At 34.3% G+C, this 23,628-nt stretch overlaps 2 protein-coding genes across 2 annotated transcripts in view; one reads left to right on the top strand and one right to left on the bottom strand.

Moving 5' to 3' along the window:
* Nucleotides 1-23,628, bottom strand: part of KMT2C (lysine methyltransferase 2C) — a gene marked incomplete at its 5' end in the record, with an annotated part of 335,980 nt that overhangs the window by 138,175 nt on the left and 174,177 nt on the right. The window contains 4 exons of the mRNA XM_044678960.1: nucleotides 6,451-6,555; nucleotides 6,721-6,822; nucleotides 19,169-19,285; nucleotides 21,602-21,721. Coding sequence (XP_044534895.1) covers nucleotides 6,451-6,555; nucleotides 6,721-6,822; nucleotides 19,169-19,285; nucleotides 21,602-21,721 — 444 coding nt within the window. The remainder of the gene's footprint in view (nucleotides 1-6,450; nucleotides 6,556-6,720; nucleotides 6,823-19,168; nucleotides 19,286-21,601; nucleotides 21,722-23,628) is intronic.
* On the top strand, nucleotides 17,525-18,417 carry LOC123249495 (pancreatic progenitor cell differentiation and proliferation factor-like). The gene has a single exon (XM_044678542.1). The coding sequence runs from the start codon at nucleotides 17,700-17,702 to the stop codon at nucleotides 18,066-18,068; it is 369 nt and encodes a 122-aa protein (XP_044534477.1). The 5' UTR covers nucleotides 17,525-17,699; the 3' UTR covers nucleotides 18,069-18,417.

Genomic DNA, 23,628 nt, shown 5'->3' with positions numbered 1-23,628 from the left:
ATCTTAGTTTCATCTCTCAATCAATGTTGTTTCCATATCCTCTTGCTATAAAAATTGTCATCCTTAGACTTTAAAATCTAACAAAGAATACTTTACTCTTCTCCTAATAATTGCTTTTTTTCTCAACTATTTTTCTCTCAGCTTTTTTATTCATGTGAAATTTCTATAAAGAGCTGTTTAAACAAATTATCTCTACACATTTATCACTAACTCAGCATTCATTTCAATATACTAGCTCCAATTCTGACCAATTAATTGTAACTCATGTCTGTAAGATGAATGAACTCAAAAGTACAAATTTTACTATCTCTTCTGAGCTCTGATGTTCTTTGAATTTTCAAGTACACTGGACACTACTGACAAATCTTTCATTCACAATCATAATCTGGGAGGCTACCTAATCCAAATTACTGACAAAAAAATCCAATCCCCACTACAATATTCTCAGCATGTCATTTTGGGAAGAAGAACCCAGTATTGATCAAAGTGGTCCATTTAACTTTGGGATAACTTGAATAAAAGAGAAATTTTGCTCATGTTGAGGAAAATCTTTCCTCTGCAATTTATACTGATGGCTCCTAGAACTATTCTGTATCGAAGCAAAAAAGAATAACTAGTTCCAAACAAAAGAGAGCCATTCAAATCCTTGTAGATTATCATCTATCACCCCATGTTCTAATCAAAGTTGTCAAAAGTAAAGGACGAAACATTTCAACTTTTTCCACCATTTGGTAAGAAAATGCTGGTCCAATATGTAATCAATCACCAGCCAGAAAATGTCCTTCCACAAATGTTGCCCTAAGCTAAACACAAACCAAATGCATTTGGACAAAGTAAAGTATAATGACACTTTTACTTTTAGATAATATGTAGTGTGTAGTATACTAAAAGCCAACTCAATTTTCTCTTCTTTCCTTTTGCATTAAAAAAAAGACGTGAGTTACTGACTAAACTATGTCTCCTCTAGTATGCAAGTTTCTAATTTACTCTAATTACTCACACAACAGTAAGACTGTTTATTTATATTACATTTAGAACTATTACATTTGTACTAAAGTGGTCCTGACAGTCACATAGGTTAATTATCTTACCAAGCATTGTGCAATTTAAAAATTCACTGAACGTTCCATTGATGGCTTTATATATTAATAAAAACGTAAAAGAGCACATGGGCCAAGAAGTAATTACCTCCCCATTATAGATTTCCTTGACAGTGCTCTCCTTCCTGGGATGATTACTTCTATGTAAGATTCCTCCTCTACACTGTCCTGAGATGGCTTTTTTTCTTTTAAACCCTTACCTTCTGCCTTAGAACTAATACTCTGTAGTATTGTAGTAGTAGAACTCTATTGGTTCTAAGGCAGAAGAGTGGTAAAGGCTAGGCAATGGGGGTTAAGTGACTTGCCGAGGGTTACACAGCTAGGAAGTGTCTGAGGCCAGATTTGAACCTAAAATTTACCATCTCTAAGTCTAGCTTTCAATCCACTGAGCCACCCAGCTGCCCCAGGATGGCTTCTTTTTCATCTGTGATGGGTGATACTCTAGGGCAGGCATCTGCAACCTTTTTGGCCGTGAGAGCCATAAATGCCACATTTTTTAAAATGTAATTTCATGAGAGCATTAAAATATGTTTAATACTGAATACAAGTAAATATGTGCATTTTATGTAAGAACAACACTTTTAAAGTACAATAAGTCTCTGAACTATTTTTAATAACATTATTATGTGCTAACCAATGATGAATAAAGTACATTAATGTGACTTCTGGTGCATGCTGCATGGTTTTGCTGATTATTAATCAAAATTACTTTGATTATTAATCAAAAAACAAGACTTTACGGGGTACTATAGTACTGATATAACTGCACACATACATATAAAACTCCTTTACACTAAGAAAATTGCTGAAATAGAGAAAAATTCAGGGAAGAATACTTTTTCCTCTCCTTCTCTCAAGCCAGGCAACAGGAGAAGAAAAAGCTGCCAGGGCCTGCTGGTTAAGCCATTTGGCCACATACATTAAGTAGGAGATCAGGAGATTACAGAAAATAACATGACTTGTGTGCAGACATTAGTAAGTAGTGGGGGAGGAGGGTACCTTTTCATGGAAAACTGGCCAGGACACATCACACACTTTTCCTGGTACAGGTGTTTATCAGTTCTACCTACTCAATCATTCTGTATCAAATGAAACAACTACTGGGGAGAAATGCTTCTCACTAATGAAGCATATGTAAAGATGTAATCTGACTATAGTTCTCCTTTAAGAGCAGGCAGAAAAGTTAAAAACAATAACAATCCCATAAATAGGGAGTGTAGACCCCATGAATGCACTGAGATAAAGCCTTGTAAATCAGAGGCAGAGGGGTAGAGAATGTAGACAAAAGTGATCCATCACTATACAGAACCCCAAGATGTCAGTAACAGGTGTGGAAAGAGTTAAAGGAGGGCAGAAGGAGGAACACACAGCACACCTACCAAGCCAAACTAAAGACCAGGATTCGTCTCGAGTGGCAATATCAATGAGGGAGCTTCTATCTTAAGAGATAGTCGCAGTACCGAAAGGATCACATGACATATCACGTGACACACGATGTCATGCGTAAACTGTTAGTTACTGTGCCATGGTTGACTTTATGGCTCCTGCAGAAAGAGCCATACCTGACCCTCAAAAGAGCCAGATATGGCTCGAGAGCCATACGTTGCCGACCCCCTCTCTAGAGCAGTGATTCCCAAAGTGGGCGCTACCATTTCCTGGTGGGTGCTGCAGCAATCCAGAGGGGTGGTGATGGCCACAGATGCATTTATCTTTCCTATTAATTGCTATTAAAATTTTTTTAAAAAATTAATTTCTAGGGGGCTAAGTAATATTTTTTTCTTTCTGGAAAGGGGGAGGTAGGCCAAAATAGTTTGAGAACCACGCTCTAGATCTGCAGAGTAAACATTCAATTCATTTTATTGTATTCATTACAGTCTACAACATAAAACAACCATGTGTGACTGATATTCCTCTAATCTGTATACTCATGTTTTAGCTAAAAAAAGACAACTCTGTTCCCAGAATGCAGACTGCATATTTATCTTTATAATTTTGCTTAAGCTGTTGTGTGTGGTTTCACTACCATCAGTTTTCCCTAATGAGTTCCTACATATCTTTTAAAAGTCTAATTCAAAAAAAACACCTCCTGTAGAAAGTATTTCCATGGTTTCTACCTCCTAAATCATGATAACTAGGCAGTTAGATGGCATAGTGGATAGATTGCAAGACCTGGAATCAGAAAGACTTCTCAAACTCATATCTGGCCTTAGACACTTACTACCTGTATGATCCTGGGCTAGTTATTGAACCTTTTTGCCTCAGTTTCCTTATCTGAAAGATGAGCTGGAAAAGGAAATAACAAACTACTCCAGTATCTTTGCCATAAAAACCCCAAATGGGATCACAATTGAATGTCAACAAAACCATGACAACAACCTGTACCTCCTGAGATGATGTATTATTTGCTTATATTTCCCTTTCAAGTAATATTATACATTATAGGTAGTTTTTCAATACTAAAATTTAAGATTTTTGAAGACATGCTGCATAAACTTTATAATCCCTATGCCTCTCAGGATTATATATGTGGCAAATATTATTTAAAACCTGTGATAGTTTCATGCATAAGAGTTTCATTTTTCAACTCAATAGAGAGTTGCATATCTAAACTATCACCATAAATTCTAAATATAAATGTTAACTAGGCTTCTTTCTTATGACATCTCTGATACTACCAGTAACTAAACATTTCTAAAATTCAAATGATCTCCAAAGATTGTCACTATTTCTTTTAATAGTGTGAAAAGGAATTCTTTATTCTCTTTGTCTATTTTGAATTAACACTTTGTTAGCCATCGTGTAAGAGAATTCACAAGTCACTTACTTGCTAAAATGAGTGATAACTCCAGAACTCATAAGCACTCCTACTTAACACTAAGTAAGAGTTTTAGCAAGTCATTTGCTAAAGTGGGTGATAATAACTCAGTCAGAAACTTGTGAATCCTATGATGAAAGTTGATGCTATCAGAAGCCTATGATAAAAGGTTGACACCTTCAGAGGCCTATGATAAGAATTGACACCTTCAGAAGTGAGAAGTAGATCCCAGAGACACTGCCCCCCTGGGCAGTGTTGGGCAATTTGGAAGCTATTATTGGCCCCTGTGAAGAGGGGAAGGGACAAGAAGTCACTATAAAAGCCCTGAACTTCTTTGGCGGAGAGAATACTCTGCAAGGAGTCTTCCGGAGGTCGTCTTTGGTAGTTGACTTCAATTGGTGACCTGCCTCTTTGGAGATAACTTGGCACTTGGACTGCCTCTTGGGTGAGTAAGTAACTGACCTGCATTTCCTGATATCTGGAGAGAGATTAGTTTCAGAGAGGCCTTCCCTTCTTGGAGGGGGCTGTGTGTGGGGAACTCTGGGTCCTCCAGTCCAGGGTTAATAAGCTCTGCCCAGCTAAGCCAAGCACCAGAGCAATATTAAGTGTGATAGGATAGACATCTTCTCTACCCTCATTTTGTATTTCTCTACTTTCACTCTTTCCATCCTTTTGTAAATAAAATCTATTAAAAGTCATTTTGACTTGAGTTAAAATATTTTAAATAAACAACCATCATATTATTGTAGAATTCTCACATATTTAGTCAAACCCTTATTTTAATTCCTTACAATAACATATTGTAAATACTTAGTAACTGCTAATTGAGTTTATTATGAAAGTACTCACTGTCAGGTTTCATCTTCTTATTTCTGGTACAGTGTTTCACTTAGAAGGTACTTACTATTTAATTGAACTAAATATATTTTTTATTCTATTAGAAATAAAAAGTGATTTAAAAAACTGGCTGGTAAACTCTTCAATTGACCCAAAAGTCTATCATGACTCTCTCATGATACATGAGAAGCACAAATTTACTCTCACATATCTAGTTTTTATTATGAGGCTAACTGGAGACCAAATCAGCTTACATGTTCTTAATTTAGTCCAGAAAATGAATGTTAAGACTTTAGAAACTGGATACTTGAGATAGCTATTAAATAGTTCATACCCTAAAAGAATGTTAAGAAAATGAGTCTTTTCAAGTAAACTGCTAGTGTATACCTTTCTTGTATAAAAATCAAAATTCTCTTAAGTTGTATATGTTAGAAAATTCATAGGTGAGTTTAGAAATTTTAGTTGTATCTCAAAATTTGTATTTTGTCTCATTATTAACATGTTGTCATATATAATTGGTTTTATAGTTTTTCTCTGGAAAAAAAAGCAAATATTTTGCCTATATTTAGATTAGTTATATTACCTTTATTGATTATAATTTTATTAAATTATGGTCCCATTAGTGAGAGAGATATTTAATTTTATGTTGTTGTTCTTCCTTCCACACTACACTTAGAAGGCTATTAGATTATACAAGGTGATTATCTAATTAGTCAAGCAAACCAGAAGCTATAATCACAGATTATAGGTTACATTAACAAAGTTGCACTTAAATTTAATAACGGATCAGCTCCATTTCAAGCTATGTTAAAAGCTATGTTTGTGATATAAAAGTGTCTGAAAATAAAGCCAGAATTCACCATTTATCTGTTTGGGAGTAGAATGGGCTGAGGATTTTCTAATTAGGGTGATTAAATATATAGTCTAGCTTTTTCTACACTAGGAAATATGAAGAAATAGGGTTTCATTTTTATAAAGTATGTGTTATTGCCCAGGGAACTTCAAGGAATAAGGCTAAAATAAAGAAAAATTAATTATTTTAATGGCAAAGAGGTGAGAGGGAGGTTTGTCAATTGTATTTTAAAAACACTGCATTTTATTAACTGTTTTAATCTTAATCTATTTTTAAAGACAGTCATGGCCCTTATATAAATAAAAATAATTTCCATCTTAAATGTTATACTAAATAGTTTATTAGGTATTTTTAAGACATTACATATCACTCTCAACTTAAATTTTCTTCAAATATATGACAAACTAAGAAATCCAAAATATTAACTCTGCAGGAGCTTACAACTTTGTTAACCAACAGATAATTAAATCAAATAAGCAAGGAAAAGCCAACATATTTCTTCCCTTTAAAGTAAAAGAAACATATATTTATGTTTTATGTATATATTTTAAAAGATCTGATATTCAAACCAGTGGTGGGATAAGAAGTTCATTTATGTTTACAGAATTCTAAAAAGGTTAATTTCTATAGGGGCATTGAATCCCAAAAAACAACATATAACAATATAACAAATCTTTGACAAGTAACATAAAAATAACAACCACATTAGTTAAAAAAAATATTCATCAACTTAATGAATTCCTGATTATGATCTAAAAAAAGGTAATACCATTATGTTAGAACTCAAACACAATGAGGAAAAAAAAAATTCTTTTTGTCTAGTTTTAAAACATAATAGCACTCACCTTAATACTGACACAGTATGGATGATAACACTGACCACACTGAGAACATGCAAGTAGCCTTCCTTCTGCCCCTTGGCCAAAGCTTCCACAAACTACACACATATCCTAAATCAAAAACAAACAATAAAAATCCTTTTTTGCATAAAATAATCTGACAAAAAAATTATGCATTGATTAAAACAGGAAAACAGTAAACTTAATTACTTTAAATAGAAGTAGATGTTTAATTAGGTAAAGATGACCAAAAATGCAAAAACAATATCCCCATACCTGATGTAAAGTAAATTTGTCACTGCTAGAAAACAGAACTACTGTATTATGCATGGAATTTTCTTCTTCATCTTTACATGATAAAATATCCACAGAAGTGACCTATTAAAAAATGAAATATAAGTTACATGACATAATATCACTAAGATACTTATATTTGAGAATATTCTCTAACTGTAAATTGAATTAAAATTGCAGCCAAAGCAAGAAAATTCTGATTTCTTTGCTTTTTAAAAAGAATATTAATATAAATTTCTATTTTGAATATTTACATTTTATTCATGGACATGTTCTTCTATCTAAACTACTTAATTTTTCTACATAGATGTGCCAAGTATCCCTAAAATGTAATTTTAAATTATACTCTTATGCTTTCTGGTATATCAGAGAAAGAAACTGGATGAAATAGGGAAATTTAACAAATAATTGTTTTCTTTAGGAAAATTTGCCTTTTAAGTTTAACTAATTTAAAAATATGAGACTTGGGTTCTGATCCTATTATTAGTCATCTGACCATAAGCTCATCATATTAACTCCTAGTGTTCAGTTTCCTCCTCTGTATATAGGGATAATGCCTATAATAACTAATTGCATAAAGCAGTTTCAAGTACTAAATGTGGTCAGGGTTAAAAAGTGCTTTGCAAGCTCATTAGTCACTTATTCATCATTCATTATTACTCATATGACTCATAACTCATTATACAATGTCAGTAGTTAATCATGTTCCTGGGTCACTCCCATATTCCAATGTGATTTTAATATCCAGTCCCTGATTTCTACTTGTTACATTCTCTTCCAAATCCAGTTTTAATAAAGCAGGTAAATAGACAGAAAGAAATTCTGCTAAGTGCTGGGAATACTATTAAAGAGCAAGCAACTAGTTCCTGTCCTCAAAGAACTAAATTCTAATGGGAGGGTAACTAATTCGGTTTTCCAGGAAGATGGTGGCATAGACAGAGTTTCTTCCTGCTTAGACCTTTTGTAGCTGAAAAAATGAACCGATTCTTCAGCAAAGCAAAGCCCAAGGCTCCACCACCCTGACAGACTGTATAGGCACGGTTGATAGCAGGGCAGAATCAATTGACAAGAAGATTTCAAGACTTGATTCCGAGCTAGTAAAATATAAAGATCACATAAAAAAGATGAGAGAAGGACCTGCAAAGAATATGGTAAAACAGAAAGTCTTAAAACCTCCCCACCCTTACACACCTGAGATAGAAACAATGTGTTTTGAGAAGAAAGAGGACCAAATCTAATAAGTGGATAGAGCAGGGGGAACCCTACTGCAACATAACTAAAGAGGTCCTCCAAGAAAAAAGTTCTTGAACTGTCTAGTCTGAGGGCATAGAAGGGGAATCCCAGGATCCCAGGACGCCTCCCCCACATGCTGTGCGGAGTCTCCAGTGGCCCGGGAAATCTCAGGACTGGTGGTCAAACCGGTAGAGAGAAAGGGACTTGCTGGCACCGGAGTCCAGTTAAACACAGGCACCGGAGAGGTAACTGGAGGAAAAAACCAGAGAAACACAGCAAAAACGCCCAGAAGATTGTGGCTTAGAGAGAGCCAAACCCCAGACCCCAGACAGCTTGGCTTCCTCATACCCAGATACAGAACGCAGGGATTCAAGAAGAAAGAAAACCAGATCAAACATGGTGGACAGCGTAGGGGAACCCCACTGCTTGAGAGCTCAGTTCAATGAAAACATGCCTTCTTGTTCCTCCCACTTTTTTTAGGGTTTGTTTGTTTGTTTTTCCATCCCCTAGAGATTTTAGCGTAAGGACAGAGTAAGCAGTAAGATTAATCCAAGAATAAGACAAGAAGTCTTCAGAGGGCAGACCAAAAAGCCAGGGATGGAATTCAATCTTCAAAAAACAGAACTCAACAACTAGAAGCAAATGACTTCACAAGGCAGCAAGAATATATTAAAAAAATTTTTTAAATGAAAAATTTGAGAATGTGAAACACCTCATTGATTCAACCAAAGATCTGGAGAACAGAGCTAGAAGAGACAACTTAAGAATTATTGGTTTACCAGAACATCATGATAAAAGAAAAAGGTTAGATAGCAAATTAAAAGAAATTATCGGAGAAAATTGCCCAGAAATTCAGAAATTCTTGAACAAGAAGAAAAAGGGGAAATTGACAGAATCCACTGATCACCTCCTACATTTAATCCACAACTGACAACTTCCAGGAATATTATAGCCAAATTCATAAACTACCAGACCAAGAAAAAACTATTACAAGCTGCTAAAAAGAAGTCATTCAGAAATCAGGGAACCACAGTTAGGATAACACAGGATCTGGCTGCATCTACCATGAAGGACCAGAAGGCATGGAATACAATATTCTGGAAAGCAAGAAAACTGGGTCTACAACCATGAATCAACTATGCAACAAAACTAACTATATTATTGTAGGGGAAAGTATGGTCATTTAATAAAATCGAGGACTTCCAAACATTCATCAAGAAAAAACGGGACTTAAACAGAGAATTTGCTGCCCAAATTCAGAACTCAAGAGAATCAACATAAGGTAATTAATAGAATGGGGGAGGAGAAAAAAATTTGTTTCTTTAAGGGACACAAGTTCAATCAATTTATATCCCAAAAAGAAAAGAAGGTATTGGCAAATATTAAAAATTGTTATTATCAACAGGGTAACTAGAAGAAGTTTACATAGAGGGAACAGGAAAAAATACACACACACACACACACACACAAAAATTCGGGGTGGGGGGTAGGGTTAGGGTTGGGGGGGGAGGGAGAAAGGAAAATACAACAAGGGAGGGGTTTATAGGAACTTATTCAAAACAAAACACTGGTAGAGAAGGAAACAGTGAAGAAGAAAGAGCAGGACTAGGAGAGAGAATCAAAATGTCTGAGAATGCACAGTTAATAATTATAACTCTGAATGTAAATGAGATGAACTCGCCCATAAAACCAAAAAGTAAAAATATACAGACAAACATTTTACATGAAATTTTTTTCTGAATATGAAGCTGAAGAGAATGACAATGATAAGACATCCTACCAAACTCTGTGGGATGCAGCTAAGGTAGTACTCAGGGGGAAATTTATATGCTTGATTGCATATATTAACAAATCTAGGGAGGGCAGAGATTAATGAATTGGGCATGCAACTTAAAAAACTAGAAAGCAAACAAATTAAAAATCCCCGGATGAAAACTAAATTAGAATTACTAAAAATCAAGGAAGAAATTAATAAAATCAAAAGTAAAAGAACTACTGAATTAATAATAAGACTAGAAGCTGGTATTTTGAAAAAACAGATAAAATACACAAAGTACTGGTAAATCTAATTTAAAAAAAAGAAAGAAGAAAACCAAATTAATAGTATCAAAGATGAAAAGGGAGACCTGACCTCTAATGAAGAGGAAATTAAGGCAATCATTAAAAACTATGTTGCTCAATAATATGGCAATAAATTTAGCAATGTAGGTGAAATGGTTAAATATTTACAAAAATATAAACTGCCTAGATTAACAGCAGAAGAAATAGAATACCTAAATAATCCTATATCAGAAAAAGAAATTGAACAAGCCATCAAAGAACTCCCTAAGAAAAAATTGCCAGGGCCTGATGGATTCAGTTATAATTATCGGAGGTCTCTTGTATCTATTTGAGGTGGTAGAAATGATGTACAGAGAGGAATAAGATGACACTTGTCCTTTATAACAGTTGCCCAGGCAGGATGGATTCACAAGTGAATTCTATCAGACATTTAAAGAACAATTAATCCCAATACTATACAAATTATTTGATATAATAAGCAAAGAAGGAGTCTTATCAAATTCCTTTTATGACACAAATATGTTACTGATTCCAAAGCCAGGTAAATCAAAAACAGAGAAAGAAAATTACAGACCAATCTCCTTAATGAACACAGATGCAAAAATCTTAAATAGAATACTAGCAAAAAGACTCCAGCAAGTGATCAAGAGGGTTATTCATCATGATCAGGTGGGATTTCTACCAGGAATGCAAGGATGGTTCAACATTAGGAAAACAATCCACATAATTGACCATATCAACAAGCAAACCAACAAAAACCACATGATTATCTCAATAGATGCTGAAAAAAGCCTTTGACGAAATACAACACCCATTCCTACTGAAAACACTAGAAAGAATAGGAACAGAAGGGTCTTTCCTAAAAATAATAAACAGTATATATCTTAAACCGTCAACAAGCATCGTATGTAACGGGGATAAATTAGAAGTCTTTCCAAAAAGGTCAGGTGTGAAACAAGGATACCCATTATCACCTCTATTATTTAACATTATACTAGAAACACTAGCAGTAGCAATTAGAGAAGAAAAAAAAATTCAAAGTTTTAAAATAGGCAATGAGGAGACTAAGCTATCACTCTTTGAAGAGGATATGATGGTCTACTTAAAAAATCCTAGAGAATCAACTAAAAAGCTAGTAGAAATAATCAACAACTTTGGCAAAGTTGCAGGATACAAAATAAATGCACATAAATCATTAGCATTTCTAAATAGTTCCAACACATCACAGCAGCAAGAGATAGAAAGAGAAACACTATTTATAATCACCCTAGACAATATAAAATACTTAGGAATCTATCTACCAAAACAAACACAAGAATTATGCGAAAACAAGTACAAAACACTTTCCAAACAATTAAAATTAGATCTAAACAATTGGAAAAACATTGATTGCTCATAGGGAGGACGAGCTAATAAAAATGACCATTCTACCCAATTTAATTTACTTATTTAGTGCCATACCTATCAAACTACAAAAAAACTTTTTTACTGAATAAGAAAAACTATAACAAAGTTTATTTGGAAGAACAAAAGACTAAGAATATCTAGAGAAATAATAAAAAAAAATTTAAAGGAAGGTGGCCTAGCTGTACCAGATATTAAACCATACTATAAAGCAGTGGTCATCAAAACAATATGGTACTGCCTAAGAGACAGTGGAATAGACTTTTGGGGTATGTGACATCAGCAAGACAGTCTATGATAAACCCAAAGAGCCCAACTTTTGGGACAAAAATCCACTATTTGATAAAAACTGCTGGGAAAATTGGGAAACAATATGGGAGAGATCAGGTTTAGATCAAACTCTACTCCAAGATAAATTCAGAATGGGTGAATGACTTGAATATAAAGAAGGAAACAATAAGTAAATTAGGTGAACACTTAATAGTATACTTGTCAGATCTCTTGGAAATGAAAGATTTTAAAACCAAGCAAGAGTTAGAAAAAAATTACAAAATGTAAAATAAATAATTTTGATTACATGAAAAGTTTTTGTACAAACAAAAACAATGCAACCAAATCAGAAGGGAAACAACAAACTGGGAAAAAATCTTTATAACAAAAAAATTCTGACAGGGGTCTAATTACTCAAGCTAAATCAATTGTATAAAAAAATTCAAGCCATTCCCCAATTGATAAATGGGCAAGGGACATGAATAGGCAATTTTCAGATAAAGAAATCAAAAGTATCAATAAGCACATGAGAAAGTGTTCTAAATCTCTAATAATTAGAGAAGTGCAAATCAAAACAACTCTGAGGTACCACCTCACACCTAGCAGATTGGCTAAAATGAAAGAAGGGCAGAGTAATGAATGTTGGAGGGGATGTGGCCAAATTGGGACATTAATGCATTGCTGGTGGAGTTGTGAACTGATCCAACCATTCTAAATGGCAATTTGGAATTATGCCCAAAGAGCAATAAAAGAATGCCTGCCCTTTGATCCAGCCATAGCATTGCTGGGTTTGTACCTCAAAGAGATCATAGATAAACAGACTTGTACAAAAATATTTATAGCTGCACTCTTTGTGGTGGCAAAAAACTGGAAAGCGAGGTTATGTTCTTCAATTGGGGAATGGCTGAACAAATTGTGGTATATGTTGGTGATGGAATACTATTGTGCTCAAAGGAATAATAAACTTGATGAAGTCCATGTGAACTGGAAAGACCTCCAGGAATTGATGCAGAGTGAAAGGAGCAGAGCCAGAAGAACATTGTACACAGAGACTGATACATTGTGGTAAAATCAAATGAGTTCGCAACGCTGTCCACCAGATCACAAACCACTTCCCCACTTGGTTCTGATGTGCAGGTCTGTTGTCCACCACTGCTGAAAGCCTCCACCTCTCAGGATCCCAGGGAATCTGGATGAGGTTTTTCCCTAACTCTAAGATCTCCTAGGGCTAGCAACAGTTATATGTTCCCAACCACTATGGAGTCGCTTTCAGAATCCAAGCCCTACTTCCTGCTCCTTCATTCCATCTTGGAATCCTCCAGCCCTTCCTGCTAGGTCCAACACTAATACTAAATTAATCTTCCTCACAACAGGAGGGAGAGATAACAGAAAGGTGAAATGCTATTGGTGCATTTACTAATGTTCTGGAATCCCTCCCAAACCCATCATATTCCCTCATTTCCAATATATCAGAGTAAAGTTTATTCAATTTCAGGTCCTTCATTTCAAAATTCTTAATTTCACCAACAAACCACAAGACAATTGTTTGATTACTGCAATATAAATTCATAGTAAATACCTTAAACTGAGGCCTCAATCCCCTCCTGTCTCCATTCATGGATTTTCTCTTTCCCTTTTCACTAGTTCCTTCCTTTTGCATATTCAGAAGATTTTTAATTATAAAAAAATGTTCTTACCATTAAACATTACTTGCATTTACAGCTAAACTTGCAAAAAAAAAAATCTACTTTTCATAGTTGGTGGCTCAGTGGATTGATTACAGGTCCTAGAGTCAGGAAGACCCATCTGACACTTAATTGCTGTTTTAGTGACTATGGGCAAGTCCCTAATCCCTGTTTGCCTCAGTTTCTGCATCTGTAGAATGATCTAGGAGAGGAAATGGCAAACCACTCTTGGACCTTAGCCAAGAAATCACCAAATGGGACCAGAAGAATCAGACATTACTGAAATAACTGAGCAATTTGATGTTTCATTTCAATTATCTACTTTATCGCTTTAATCTGACTTTCAACTTTGAAAATCTAGTAAAATTGCACAAGGAATGCTCTCCTAATCTTGAAGCATAACATTTGATGAAACAATTCAACTACCAGGAATATCATGTAACCTAAAAAGAAGGCTCTACATATAACAACAGTTATTGCAGGTCTCTTTATAATATCAAAGATATAGAAACCAATTTATTGCCCTTAGATTAGGAAAGAGAAGAACAAAGTGTTGATGAATATAATAGAGCATAAAACCATAAGAAATTTTAAATAATAAAAAGAAGAGGAATACTGAAATACTGAAAGACCAATATCAAATTTTTATACAACTTTTACATAGTGAAATATTTATGCTTGATAATTAGTATTAGGTTAAAACTAAAAAGTTTCTGAGAAAACAATGTTTCTTATGAACAAAAATATTTTTATCAAATTGCTTACACAGGGGCTTGACACTTATATACAACTAAGAAAAATAATATAAGACAAAAACATTCTGTATAAGTATATGAACAGGAGGTAGCTCAGAGGATTGAGAACCAGGCCCAGAGACCAGAGACCCAAATCTAACCTCTAAATTCCTAGCTCAGTGACCTGGGCAAGACACTTAACCACATTGCCTACCCCTTACTGCTCTTCTGCTTTGGAACCAATACACAGTTGTAAGGATAAGGGATAGGGGGGAAATGCAAAGGTTTGTCTCTAAGGGGAAGGAAAAGAATTTAGACATAAGCCCTGGGAAAAGATTCTCGAAGGAGAAAGCACTGCAGAGAGAATCTTGGGAGTTAACTGAGATTAACTGCCACTCCTAAACCTGCCTCTTTCTGAGCTGGAAGGGAGTGCAGCTGCTCTACCATATCCTGGAAACTAATTGGTCTTGTGGAAGAACTAGTAGGTTCTTGGGTCTAGAGAAATACCTGGAAGAGATCTCTGTGTTTCCCTGAAGTGCTGTAACAATCTGGCTGAGAACAATCAGCCAGATTGTTACAGCACTAACCCACCTAGATACTTTTCAAAAAACATATCTCCTTTGGGAGGTATAGTTTCTTTTCACGGTATTGATTCTAAGACAGAAGGTAAGGGTTTTTAAAAAAAGTGTATGAAAACATTTCTTAAAAAAAACTGGAAACTATTAATAATCATAAAAAAAATAATAAAAATCACTACTAACAAATAAAATATAAACTATGCCAACCCTGAACTTTCAACCTATAATCAACAAGTTGCTGACAAAATGGAAAAATATAAAAATAGATAAAGTTGGAGGAAGTTTGGATCAATTATTAGTTACACACTAGTAAATTGCTTTTGGAATACATTAGTATCAATTACTTGGAAAGCAATTTTAAAATATGCAAAGAAAGTAACATCTTTTAAATGTCCTCATCTTCTTAAGCAAGGAGGGGCCATTACGAAGTCTATGCCTCAAGGAGTGAAATGTACAAAAATTTAACAGAAATTTTTGTGGCACAAGTAATTCCTCAATTCAGTATTCAAATAATATGAACAAACAGAATTCGAAGTTATCAAAAATCACATTATCCAAAAAACTGTCTGTTCATATTTTGACTATTTCTCCATTAGGGAATTACTCATATATTGACAAAGTTTTCTATTTAGACAAGACTTCTCTCTGAGAAATTGTCTACAAAATTTTCCCTCAACTTTCTCTTTTCCTTCTAATCTTGGCTACATTCGTTTTATTTGTACAAAACCTTTTCAATTTAATGTAATCCATATTATCCATTTTATATCTCACAATGCTTATTATCTCTTGCTTATTCATAAATTCTGCTCCATAAATCTCATTGGTAATATGCTCCTTGTTCTTCTAACATGCTCATTATCACTCCCTTTATGTTGAGTTTATGTATCCATTTTGATCTTATCTTAGTAAATGTTGTATATATTATACCTAGTTTCTCTCAGATCACTTTCTAATTTTTCCAATAATTTTTGCCAAATAATGAATTCTTTATCCAAATAGCTTGAATCTTTATTTTAGTAAATGGAAAGTTATCATAATCTTTTACTCTCAAACCACCAGTCCATTTTGCTCAGAGCACTTTAATCAAATCTATACTGCCATGACTTCTAGAAAAAAGTGCTTCCATAAATGCTGCAACTACTCCCTACTACATCACAGTGACTTCAAAGTAAAAAACACCCTTCTTCAAAGATGTTATAGATTAGGGTATTGTGAGTCTAACTGAGGAGTAAATTAAAACCTAATATTCCCATACGAGTTAAATCTTTTGAAAACACAGAAAAGTTCAGGTGCATACCTGGTGCAATTTGAGTTAATTTTGCCTTGAAGTGGATGTGTTAATCACCTGTGGGCATTCTGGATAAGGTGAGGATAAAATCAGTTTTTAGCAGGGTATTAATGATCCAGGGAAACTCCTTATTGGCTCTTCCCAACCAATTTTACTAGTATTTAGCGTTCAGAACTGTTCCCCACCCCCCCCAAACTACTTTGTTCTATGTGAAGATATTGAAGTGTTTTTAGTAAAAGGACTGATTGATTAAACTTTCAAGATCTCAAGGATCTACTGTACTGGATTTTATATTGGGGACTAAGCCCCAACTATCTTTCATAACAAGGATTTAGAAATTATCATCTTCCAAGGTAGGTGTTTTGGGCATTGTCCAAGGATTTTAATTGGAATAAAGTTTTTCATCACATTGCATAGAACTTCTGCAATTTATCTCCCTATGTAGGTTCAAAGAGTAATAGTATTTTTTTTTAAACCCTTGTACTTCGGTGTATTGTCTCATAGGTAGAAGATTGGTAAGGGTGGGCAATGGGGGTCAAGTGACTTCCCCAGGGTCACACAGCTGGGAAGTGGCTGAGGCTGGGTTTGAACCTAGGACCTCCCGTCTCTAGGCCTGACTCTCACTCCACTGAGCTACCCAGCTGCCCAGTAATAGTATTTTTTATAAATAGAAAACAAATATTTTGAGAATATATGTTATTTAGAAACTCATCTCAGGAATCTTTTCTCTTAGAGATCAAACATTTGAAATCTGAGGGAAAGGTAACAATGTTAACTTTTGTTTGTCAGAAATTAAGGAAATGTGGATAATCATCGTGAACTGATTTTGAATAATATTAGAATCAAAATTCGAAGTAGAATGGAGTATGGAATCAGAGCATGTCAGGGCTGAGTGAGACCTTCTAAAAGGTTACAGTATTTAGCATAGTGCCTGGCAAATAATGGACACTTGATAAATAATTATTGATTCACTAGTAGAAAGCACAAGAAGAACAAGACAAAACTGAAGGGGCACTTATCCATCATTTTTTCCCTTAAGTAAAGAATTATATATGTTATGTTGACGTTATTAGCTGATAAGGAGATGGCTCAAGGTCCTCTGATGGTATGTGGACCTGAGCTGACTGAGAGTGAGAATGCCCAGATGAACACCAAACTGTGCTAGTGAGCACCAAAACTCCACAGAAACATTTGAAACTAAACCAAGCACCCAGCTCCAACACAACAGTGTCCCAGGAATAAGTGATCAGATAAGAAGCCATTGGGCTAGATCACGCAGCTTCTTTGATTGCTTATCCTGGCTTCAAAGCTGATGGATAACTACTGACTGAGACTTAACTTTATTTTGTGCAATCCCTTTTCCTCAGATACCCAAGGATCAACGATCCTTAGGGCAATGATGACATCCACCTAAATAAGTTTAGCATTTAATAATAATAAACTTAGGGAAAGGGAACAAGGTTGAAGGACAGAGGTGTCAGGAAAGCTTGACTAAACTACTGATGATTAGGTGTTGTCAATTAAAGGTAATCTAAGGAAACCCAAAGAACTCTCACATTTTCCGTTGCCGTGGAGTATCCTCCCGTGATCTCCTTTACAAATGGGCTCTGTGGCCTAGCGCCCCGTTCCCCGAGCCAAGTCACCCGTGATCGTCCGCCACAGCCCACTGCCTGACAGGGGCTGCTCGGGAGCCGCCACCAAGGTTTACATGGTCACAAGAAGAACAAGCAACATGGCAGCAATCCCGTCCGGCAGTTCACTTGTAGCAACCCATGACTACTACCGAAGGCGTCTGGGTTCCACTTCCGGCAACAGCTCCTGTGGAAGTGCTGAGTACTCTGGGGAAGTGATCCCCCACCATCCTGGTCTTCCAAAATCAGACCCAGGCCACTGGTGGGCCAGCTTCTTCTTCGGGAAGTCAAGTCATCCATTCATGTCAACTGTATTGGAATCTCCAGAGAACTCAGGAACTTTCCAGGTTGCTCATGGCACGATCACCTGTGACCTGGCTCAGGAAGCCATGAGGAAGCGGCATGCCAGTGAGCCCAGCAAAACCACCACTTGGCCTTCCGCATGAGCAGCATCACCTTCCTGCTGTTCCCTGCCGCTTCTGAAGTGCGCTAGGCATCAGAGCCCATTTCCCCTCCCCTCCCCTCCCTGTCCCTTCCCCTCCCTTTTCCTCTCCCATCTTTTCCCCTTAGGTTAGATAGGCTGCTTAAGCATAGAAGTAGTTGTGCTGTGTGTGTGTGTTTTTTAAAAGAAAAACAAAAGCAAAAGACCAAAAAAACAAGTAAAAGCAACCACACTTGTTACTTTTTTTTACTATCCAAATCACCTATGTGCTTTCCAGCAGCCTCAGTAACTTTGTTTACTTTGTTACTCAAAAGAAACTAATAAACTCTGAGCAGCCTTTAAAAAAAAATAAAAAATAAAAAAAAATAAAGGTAATCTAAGGTTTGAGACTGTCAGCTGTAGAAGTTTGTCCTCTCTGTTGAAACCTGGCCAGGCCAGGCACCTTGGCCTGAACCAAATTGTTTTGAGTATTGATGTTACTTCTTCCTTGATGTTCAGTTGACTGAATGTATAGCACAGCTTTACAAAGAAGTTGAAGGCTTGGAAGCAATTGGAACAGGATGCAGGTAACCTAAGTTAATTTGGTTTGGTCTACCCAAATCCCAACCAACCTCTCCAAGTCCCTTCTCAGGAATGAGAGCATTTTTTGTTCAAATTTTTCCTTTTTATAGTCCTGCCAGTAACTGCTTCTCCTTGCTGGCTTACGGCAATCTAGGTTGGTTCCAAATTCTAAACTGCTGAGTGTCACTCATCCTGCTCTCCATTTTGCACAGCAAAATGATATTACATATACAAATATAAGATATTTATATACAATGTCAGGCTCTTGCAAAATTTTGGTTCAATGCCATTTACTTTATGTTATTACTCAACATTCCCTCCTAGAACCTAGTACAATGCCCTTTACACAGGAGGGACATTATATCAAAATTGTTTTAAAGTAGGGAAAGGGGAAAAGATTGAATGGAAGTAGACACAGTTTTAAACATCATTTTTAGCATATCAGCCAAATTCTTTCAGCCTTGAATATATGCTAAGTCATTTGTTACAGACAAAAATAATGGCATAATTGTTAGTACAACAAATAAAAAATAATTGTCTTACCCCTGGAAGAACAAGAGCTCCAATTCCACTTTTGAGTTTGGATCTACCTCGCCCACCTCGTCCTGAAAGTCCTGCACCTCGTGGTCGTCTTTTCCCAGGAAATCCAGATCCACGACCCTAGTAAATAAAAGCAACATTAAAAAAAATTGTCTATAATTATTAACAAGGAATGCTAGAAATCAATCGTTTTTTCAAATTACCAACACAATTTTAATGATAAAAATACTTCCAAACAGTAGTTCACATGACCTTTTTATCTAGTTGAAGGTAAAAGGTATAAACTAGGAAATTTAAGTTCAACAAAACTTTCAGCACCTATACTTTCTTTTATTACAAATAAATGGCAAAAACCCATAGATTTTCTCAATATTCAACTGATTGTACATTCACCCAAAAAGAGATAAGTAAATACCAAAGAACCATGACTATCATGAGTAAAGAGTCAATAAAATTTAAAATGTGAAGAATATAAATTTAACACAAGCAAATGAATGAAGAAAAAACAAAAACAAAACCCAAAAATCCCTATTACATTAGGGATTTGTCCTGACTATGGTGAAAGGAATGTAATAATTTCATCTATTCAGAATGAGTCTGTACCAGTCATTCACTGGTGTATGAGGGCAGCTAGATGGCCCAATGGATAGGTACCTGGCCTGTAGTCAGGGAAAAAACATCCTCATCAGTTAAAAATCTGACCTAAGATAATTTTACTAGCTATGTGACCCTGAAGAATTCACATAACCCCATTTATCTCAGGTCCTGATCTAGAAAATGAGCTGGATGAAAAAAACAAAACTACTTCGGTATATTTACCAAGAAATCCCCAAATAAGAGTCAGACATGATGGAAATCTCTGAACAACATTTGCTATGATCCCATTGGAAATAAAATGATTTTTACCAGCTTGATATTCAGAAAAAAATTTCATGTAAAATGTTTGTCTGTATATAATTACTGAGTTTATTTCAATTATAATAAATATGATCCAACTTCAAATTATTAAATGGCTTCTACACTTCTCCAAGGTCCTGTTCTCTTATGCTTACAGGATGGGTAGTTTCAAAAAGAAATGCAACTCAAATCAGTTATTTTGTTTATATTTGTCATAAAATATTTTCAAAACATTTCAAAAAGATACATTTGGAACCAGTGGCAAATTCAAGGCTGTCTAATACCTTTTATCTAATACTTTATTAACAGGTGCCAAAAGTGGCTGTTTTCTTCAAGGATCTTGAAATTTATACTATCCTAATAAGTCCTTATATTGTCTTTCCTTACAGTCAAAAAGATGATTTTCATAATTAGAAAGCAAACTTCAGCTGAACCAGATTCATCTAGTCCTTAATGAATACCTAAATCAAACAGAAAGTCTATAACCTATAACCAGAAAGGAGGGGGGAAAAAAAAGGAAAAGGTCTTATATTCTCAAGGTCAAAATAGTAAAATACTAAAACTTTGAGCAGTATTTGTATGCTGTTGAGCTTACTCTGAAATGGAGTAAACAAAAAGACTCTTTAGTTTGAGGTATATTAATGTCCACATAGGCAGCAGAAATTGCACTATAGCTAATAATTTTAATTTTGGACAATGGCCTATATATATGATAAAATTTTGAAAAAGGCCTCTAAAACACCCAAGGTGCTAAAATAATGCTTAACATTTTGTAAATTATACATCCTAATGTTGTGGCTATATTATTCTTTTTTTTCTATGTTTTAACAGAACTGTTAAAATAATTTTATTCAAGTAGTAGTATTAGTATTTTCTTTATATTAAGAAAACATAATAAACAGAAATATGAAAAACCAAATAATAAAACTGAAATATTAGCACAGAAAAGTAAAATATTTAAAAATTTCATAATTTTAGGCCCATGTTACAATTAGGATGTTAGTAAGATTTAATAATAAATTTTCTTTTTAGTATGTTTTAATATTTCATTTTATTTTAAGAATATTAAAATACTAAAAATTACAAACACTTACAATCTCAAAAGAGAAATGGTAAATGTTACCAAAATGTGATATTTATTATAACTTGAAGCAGTTCTTTTCACACTGTTAATTATATTATCGTTAGGACAATTTTAAAATGTCTCTCATAAATATTCCAATAATTACTAAATATTTTAAAAAGTAAAAAGCTACAAAAAGACATGTTAAGCATTTAACAATTAAAACAAAAATATAAATCCATAGTTCCCCTATTCATATTCTACTTTTTATTCAAAGACTTTCTGAGACTAACTATATATACACACATGCAAATAAAATGGGCATATAATTATATTTTGTATATTTTCAAAATTTTAAAAGCTGGAATATAAAACTAATCAGCTAAACTATACATGCATAAGTATTTTATTCATCTCTCCAACAGTATTTATCAAAAGTAAGCATGGTACATAAAAAGAAATACAATTTTGTTTACCACTTTGATGCTCCAAATGGTACTTCCAGTAAGCTGTCTGGGTTTAAAAATATCCCGACCTTCTGAAATGTCTGGGGACCAGGAAGGTGGGCTCACGGTATTATTGGTACTCCAAGCCCCCTAGGATATGGCAGGTGAGAAAATAGATGTATAAAACTCAGCAACATAAAAAGTCAAAGCCAGCAACTAAAAATTTTAGAATAGCAAAAGCAAATGTAGACGTATGGAAATTTAGGACAAATTGCTTCAAAGAGGGGTAAAAATTAATTGATTCCTTATCATAGTTTTACAATGAAGTTTATGACTTCTTTTTATATAAGACTGTTTACTCAGGAGATTAAAACAACAGTAGATAACACAACATTAAGAATAGGGTTATCATCACCATTAATGCACAGGTTGCACTTATAAAAGGATATCCAAATTCTATGTCAAATCTATGGGGATTTTAATCTATGATGACCTTCCTGTTTTATCACTTCATACCAAAGAAATCCTTTATGGCATTGTTGCTGCAATCAGAATTAAAAGACAAGCAGAAAAGGAATAAGAAGAACAGTATCATCTATAACTTCTAAAAATGTTTTTTTAAATAAACAACATGTTCCATAAAAATATATTTAAAACATATGAAACACACACACACACACACACACACACACACACACACAACAATGGCAATGATTTCCATTATTGAATTAAATATAAATTTAGGAGGGGTGGAATCTATAGTGAGATACTGATACGTTGGATTAATTGGAGAGAAACAAGCAAACAGAATTAGGGCAAATTGTCCTAAATGCTAACAAAATATACTGAACATAGGAATTCGCTGGAAGTAAGAGTAAGACTGTATTTAGGAAATTTTAATTTCACTTCCAAAGAATTACATTCAGCAATAATTAAAAGTATATTGGATTTATATGCTAAATACAAAAAAAAACTTATTTATTCTTCAATAATCATTTAACAATGTCAAGCAGAAAAAAATGTCATCTGGGAAGAAGTCGATTTTGAATTTAAAAATTTACAAATCTATGTTTGTTATAAATTAAAAGGTAAATGACCAAAAAATTGTTAAGACATTAAAATGAAACACTGCACATTTACTTACCAGGTGTATATAATGTTATCAAAATCACAATTAGCATCTTCATATCACAAAATTAACACTGCCAGAAATTAAATAGGCATCAATCTGAAATTTTAAGATATTAGCTCTTAACTTAAATAAGAGCAATGGATATTAACAAGTATGAAATTAGAACCATATTTAATGGAATACACAAATGGAATTCTATTGTTGAATGTTTTCCTTAACTGTTCCTTAAATTAAGAAACATGCATGTTAAGATCTTTCCTTCATTCTCACTGTGTGGAAAGGAAAGGGATGTAGGGCAAATATTTGAGGTTATAAGACAGTTTACTAAAAAACAAATTATAAAAGAAAGCTTATTATGTTTATGTTACAAGACAATGAAGCACTGAATATCATTTAACAGAATTGTATATGAACTTATCTAATGAGTCAATGTTATAAGTAAATTTATGTTGGATACAATTATGTCCACATGAATCAAAACCACTAATATCCTCTAAAATTAATGGCTCTTAAACTACTCGATGGTAGTTTGAAGGTTCCCAATGTACCCATGTTATATAGACTACATTTGGATTCCCTGTTGGACAACATGAAAATAGAAATATATTCTACTACATACATGAAAAATTATCTTGTGCTTTAAAAAGAGCACTTATTACTATGAGTATAGAGCATAATATGTTAAAGCAAATTTAATAGAAATTAAATAAGGATCATGACAATAATTTTGTGCTTTTACATAAGTGGGATTCTCCACCAATCATGTTTAAATTGAAGCACAACCACTAGATATATAAAAAAACAAAATGGAAAAGAAAGTCATGAGATCTTAACAAAAGAAAATTTTTTGCAAAACTTTCTTTTATAGAACATTTTAGCAATGGTATAATGTCATTATTTTCAAAGAATCACATAGCTTTGAATA

This window comes from Gracilinanus agilis, chromosome 5 (genome assembly GCF_016433145.1).
Source record: "Gracilinanus agilis isolate LMUSP501 chromosome 5, AgileGrace, whole genome shotgun sequence".
NCBI lineage: Eukaryota > Metazoa > Chordata > Mammalia > Didelphimorphia > Didelphidae > Gracilinanus > Gracilinanus agilis.
Note: the sequence above shows the minus strand (reverse complement) of the source record. Positions and strands in the feature narration are given on the sequence as shown.

Excerpts from the sequence above, each read along its gene's own strand:
- LOC123249495 (XM_044678542.1), top strand. The coding sequence starts at position 17,700 with ATGGTCACAAGAAGAACAAGCAACATGGCAGCAATCCCGTCCGGCAGT.